Source organism: Mizuhopecten yessoensis, unplaced genomic scaffold (assembly GCF_002113885.1).
Source record: "Mizuhopecten yessoensis strain PY_sf001 unplaced genomic scaffold, ASM211388v2 scaffold8213, whole genome shotgun sequence".
NCBI classification, from domain to species: Eukaryota; Metazoa; Mollusca; class Bivalvia; order Pectinida; family Pectinidae; genus Mizuhopecten; species Mizuhopecten yessoensis.
In genome coordinates this window covers 1,482,725-1,489,018 of record NW_018407435.1, presented here as the reverse complement: position 1 = coordinate 1,489,018, position 6,294 = coordinate 1,482,725, and the positions used below count along the sequence as shown (strand labels likewise).

General features: G+C 35.9%; 1 protein-coding gene across 1 annotated transcript; it reads left to right on the top strand.

The window, feature by feature from the left end:
• The first annotated feature begins 1,695 nt into the window (after positions 1 to 1,695).
• On the top strand, positions 1,696 to 4,652 carry LOC110455396 (acylpyruvase FAHD1, mitochondrial-like). The gene is made up of 3 exons (XM_021505509.1): positions 1,696 to 1,782; positions 2,881 to 2,977; positions 4,018 to 4,652. Exons 1-3 carry the CDS (start codon positions 1,706 to 1,708, stop codon positions 4,507 to 4,509), a joined length of 666 nt encoding a protein of 221 aa, XP_021361184.1. The 5' UTR covers positions 1,696 to 1,705; the 3' UTR covers positions 4,510 to 4,652.
• Positions 4,653 to 6,294: the final 1,642 nt, after the last annotated feature.

Sequence of the window (6,294 nt, the reverse complement as noted above, 5' to 3'; positions counted from 1 at the left end):
ACTCCTGTATGCTGTATTTCCCTTTTGATAATGGACAGATAGGAAGTATATCATGGTAGTATATTCATACCTTGAGTTTCCATGGGATGTCTTTCTTGCCGACTGCTTTCGTCCACCCTTCTACCTGATTCTTCATTTCTTTAAGAGGATACTTCATAACTTGCCTGGTTTGAATTCCTTGCATACCCACGTGGTCATTTCATTAACGTCTCTAAGGGTACGTATCCTTCCATCACTGTTGCTGTTGTCACCGCTATATTGTCCATAGACAGCTCGTTTAGTAGTTGTCGATGTATATCCCTGTTCATTTAATCATAACAGCTGCTATATATATTGAACATTCGTGACTGCTAGTCTCTATTTATCCAGTCTCTGCCAAGTTGTCATTTCAATGTTGACGAAGAGGAAGCGCACCCGTTAATTCAACAGAATCCAGAACCCATTCTTAACATGGTTCGTCTCCATCGTTAACACTACCAACTGGTGCGGTTTTAATAGACAGGCATTCGTCAGATTTCGTCAGGTCTCGCCAGAATACTGTCACTTCGCCTTTGTTCTTTCCTTGCCTCCCTGATGATCTGGGTTGTTTCATTCCCGCGATTCGCCTTTATGCACCTACTTGAACTGCTTTCAGTTGGCATTCATAGCCAATTTAGTGCCAACTGGACAAAGGCAAATTCAAGGAAGCACGCCAGCGCTTCATGTTGGATTTGCCTGTGTCCAGTTGGAATTCATTTTGCCTATGAATGCCAACAGAAAGCAGCTCAATACTTATATTTACCATTTTTAGAATCTGTGTTCATCTCATAGAAAAGTATGTTACACCTTTATGAAAGCCAACTGAATTTGGTAGGTTTATATAGTGGCAATGCCACACGGTGGTAAATGTCCGTGAACCTGTTGCCCAGTATGTACTTGGTTATTCTCCTTGATAGCACGACTAGAATTGCATTTCCTTCCACAATCAAATGCAAGAATGATATGGTTCCAAAATTGTCAAATATTTTCAGAGTGCTCTTCCTTTTAATGAAGCACGTTTCTGTTGTGTTTGAACTGGCTGCCCATCGTCCTCTTCTCCATGTGGGCAGTGATTGCATGCCTTATTTGGTGATGTCATGTGTTTCATCAAAATTCTCTGTTAGCTCCTCCTGATCCAGAAGATTTTACGTTTTAGCTAGATGTTCCCTTTTTCATCGATCGCAGTTCTTCCTAAGATGTACACGTTTCGGTTCTATAATTGCTGTGCTATCTATAATAGCCTGCCGGCATGGTGCAAGAAAACAATCTTGGGAACTATACATGCATGTATACGTACAGCATTAACAATAAATATAAGTTGCTTCACTAATTAATGACACTGAGACAGGTTAAGGAAAGCCTTTCTAAATGATATTCTAATTTGTTGAACATTATGTGTAACTTTTTATTTTGACCATATTTCTTAAATTCCACACTAAAGAATCGGAAGAATTACGTTGTAAAAAGTATACTTTATTTCATGAATAAATAACCTACCTTCTGATTTAATATTCATAATTTTAAATAGAGAAAAGGTCGATTGGAAAGTTTATGATGTCACATTTTTTTTTCAAATGCGGAATCAAACATTTGGCCGCGAAAATAGCGCCTCAAATGTCACTGCTTTGCAAACCTTATATCTTATGGTCAAAGGGAAATAACTCTAAAAGTATACTACTTATTCAACATGGCTGCGCCCGGTACTAACCTTGCAAGGTTCCGAGAAGTTGGAAAGAAAATCTTGGCGATTGGGCGAAATTACAAGTACTTTTCGTATATTAACAATAACTTTGTGTTATGATGTTGAATATTATATATCTATAGTAGGATGGCAGTCTTTGTATTTATTATAAACAGTGGTATTTCTTCCACCTGGAAATCCGACAGTACGTTGTGTGGGCAGTGGGTGTAGCTGATACCTGTAATCAGATACTCACGTTGTTAATACTCGTTCTGTTGTTGTGAAGGCTACCAGAGAGCAAATGGTTAAATTAGAGGCAACTGTTAAACCCTTCTCATCTACTAAATGAATGAATTTTGTTTTGTATTTATAATACAATAGGTAGGAATACTTTTGAGATCCATTGATGACCTATATTCCGACCTTATGCTACGCATGGCCTATTTACCTCACATTAGCTTAGCCTATACGATTTAGATAGCATGCATATTAGATTACAGGTTTATAGTCTGGTCATGGAAGGACCCTTATCATCCTAGTAGCAGTTACTAGCCCGAGTTTCCTCTGGCCTTGACACCAGACGTATAGACATTAGACTTAAGCTTAGTACGATTTGTGTTAAATTAGGATGTAAAACAGAAACAAACCAAACCAAGGTACAATATGTAGGTAGGCCTACATGGTTAGAGGTCCCTGGGTCTGACGTGATGAGTAATAGTCGTAGTTAAATCCAATCGTGGCTAAAGTAATGGCATCAGATCTGCGCTGTCACAAGGAGGCAAATACACCAACATACTGCCCACCATCCATTCATGTACATTACACACCTGGATGCATTATAAATAACCTAGCAGTTAATAGGAGGCTAAACCCTATGTTATAGACCAAACTATTTAGTCCAGTGAATATTTCACGTTTTGATTATCCTAGCAGTTAATAGGAGGCTAAACCCTATGTTATAGACCAAACTATAATTTTAGTCCAGTGAATGTTTCACATTTTGATTATCCTACCTTCACTTCATGCTAAACCTTAGGTTTTAGGAATTGTTTTCCCATTAGGTTCATAGCATCATATTCTTGTCTTCCTGAAAATCAATTGTAAAATGTTTTTTTCTACTGCAGTACCCTTCACGGTTTATCTAAGAATGAGATGACTAATTATTTCCTCTTCTGTTTTAGGTCACATGCTGCGGAACTTAACAACCCTATCCCAAAGAATCCCTTGGTATTCATCAAGCCAACCAGCTCCTACATTGTCGAGGGTCAGCGAATCAAGGTCGGTCACGTTCAGTAACTGCTAAAGAGGCAATATATGTGTCAAACAATCAAAGATTTTATTTATTTATTTTTTATGTAAATTTGTATCTTTGCACCTAAAACAAAATTGAGTAAAGAATGATTAACTTGCAATCTTATGAAATGATTTTATAAACATTTTAAAATCACTATTTAATTAATTGATATCAATTTCATGTGTCTTTCAATGAATCTGACATTAGATGAAAAGAGCTTTGCTTTCACTTTGCGATTTTTTTTTTTATCGACAGTAAAACCTTGTTATACTGCCATCATTTGTACAGCAAAGTTGTGGCTTATAAAGCCAAAGTTGGTGTATGAATAAAATGGAAATAACATTAAACTTTAACAAATAAATAAACTTTTTAAAGCATGTTTACAGTAAAAAAAAAATGGTGGTATCATCCAACTTAAAGTAGCTTGACTCAAGTAAGTTAGCTTAAGGGTGTATGCTACCTTACAATTATTTTTTTTCCATCTTGTTACCAAAAGAGTTCCACCGTAAAGCAACTAAAATGTCTTTTATCAATAACTATTTAGACTGGTTATATATGGATGATACATTAAGACTGGGATATATGGATGATACATTTAAAGGTACACAGGAATACATTCTTGTAAACACACAAATCTGAAATATTTAATATGATTAAAGGGAGATAACTGTTACAGGAATCACAATTTTTGAATGTTTTAGAAAGCGTATAACCTTATTCATGATCAGCTGAACTTACTTGTAGTTTGAGAAAAAGAAAAAATCAGAACAAAGTGGCAGAGTATGAGACAATTGTGCTCCATTTCTTATATAGATATCAGTGTAACAGCTAAGGTATTTTAAGGGAACATACTGCCTTACTGGCGAGCTAGCTTTTCCAGTGATGCAGTATAACCTGGGGACCAGCTCACTAGTTCAGCAATGTCGAGTGTGGTCAGTAGTTGGATGGACGACTGCCCGCACGTTTACATCAATGTACTGCTGTAAGTCGGTTATCCTGTGATTAAATTTTGTTTTGTGTACAGTTTCCACCTGGCTGCAGTGAGCTCCATCATGAAGTTGAGCTCGGTGTTGTCATTGGTAAAGGCGGGAGCAACATTTCTGAGTCAGATGCGATGGAACACGTTGGAGGTTATGTCGTTGCCCTTGACATGACCGCACGCGATCTTCAGGATTTCGCCAAAAAGAACGGTCATCCTTGGTCACTCGCCAAATCCTGGGATACGTCTTGTCCTGTCAGCAATTTCATTGAAAAGGACAAAATTCCAAATCCTGCCAACCTTGACCTCTGGCTCAAGGTCAATGGAGAGCTGAAACAAAAAGGAAACACAACAGACATGATTTTCCCTATTCCGTTCCTGATCAGTTTTCTTAGCAGTTATTTTACGTTAGAGGAAGGAGATTTATTGTTGACCGGTACGCCATCTGGTGTCGGTCCAGTAAAAGAAGGGGATGAAATCCAGGCAGGGTTGTCAGATATTGCTTCTATCACCTTCAGTGTGGCTGAAGATAAGTGATTTTATTGAAATCAGGGTTTTTTCTGTGACAACAATCAATAACCTGTACACTGGTGCTATAATCAGGAAAATGCATGGACATACAAATAGTATTCAAGATCATTATACATATTAAAGTCAGAAATAGCTGACTGCCTTTTTTTTTTAAAAAAAAATGAAACTGTCAGACCAATCATTTTTTAATAAAGTCAGATATTTTAAACTTATTTATCATGTAATTAGCTCACTAACCATCTACAAGTGAATTATGAAAATGATTAATTTTCCATACAAATCACGATATATCAAATTATATTTAAATTAATTTATGTAGATTTCTTAATCAAGAATATACTTACTAATGATAAACAAATTTCTGATACTTTTGTTTCTGATATAATATGTGGAACAAATGTTTTGTCGATCGAGTAAAACAGTTTGTACTATGTAGCAAGCATGTCAGCCAAGTAGCGGGAAACATGGTTTTCTGAATGATTGAAATCCTGATTTAACAAAAGATTTAGAAATCATATAACACTACTGGTATTATTATCCGAGATCATTATTGTATCTGTGCGTATATAATTCATTAGCAGCTTGAAGTCTATCACAAAGGTTTTACGAAGGTAAGAAACTGTGTGAGAGCTTCTCCATCCACTATAGACAGTCAAAATTATGACGTAAAATGAAAACAATGGGACAACGTCCCATTTCTGTTTATAGTCAATAAAATAGCTGACCAGAATATCATCACCTACACTCTCAGAAATACTGAAGACTCTGCAGACATATTGATGTCATTACCAGCAAGAAAGATAACGATACAGAGAATAAAATGATTTTATATGTGTTGTTATTGTATTTATGTAGCATGATATTTGTTATTGATTTAAATGATTGCAATATTTTTTATATTAATGATTAAAAAAAAATACTAGTAACTTGAGGTGTTCGAGTGCTTTGATTTCCTAATTCTTAAGATATGAGCTCTAGATTGTGATATAAACACAATATATCGCTAGAAATGAGAGTGATTCCCAAGTTGCTGTTTTGATGTTGTTCCTAAGTTTTTTGTTCTCTTCGTTTGTCTCTTGCATTTTGACAATAGAACCCTTGTATTTGAAGAAGCTTTTGTATTAAAAGGTCTTTTTTACTAACAAATTAATTTACAACCAGATTGATGAATTTAATGCCAAAAAGGGAAAGGTCAACCTACCATAAAGTTGTTTAATCAAAATTCTGCAACAGAAAATTTGTTCTAATGTCCACGATAAATACCTGGCACCAAAATCTAAAATTTCCATGCTAGGATAAGGGAACCTGAAAAAATAAAAACTGAGATGCTAACAATATTATTTTAAACGGCTCCCTTACAGTAAAACACAGGAAATAGCTATATTAACTTTCCATTAACAACTTTTTGGATTTATTTAAATGACTTCTTGTTAAGAACAATGGAGCCTCAAGTCATAAGATTTGTTCTGTATGGGCCTGTTTGGTTATGCGGAACAACAGGTTCATCCGTTTTTAAATGTAACGTTTTTGGGTATAAATCCTGGTGGACCTGCAAAAGTTTATGCAGGCCTTGCAAGGCTTGGTCAAGGCTCACCTGACCTTTTTCATAAACAAACAATTTCGGTCCAACTGGTTCGACTATTTGGGCCGTGATAAACGAAAAAACAGCCCACATGAATGACTTCGACACGCTTTGAAGGTCATTGTTCTAATATGTTAAAAAAGAAAGAAACAAAAGCAACTGTGCAATCAAAGACACCTGGAGTCTTTTATTTGGTTGGAGGGTTCATG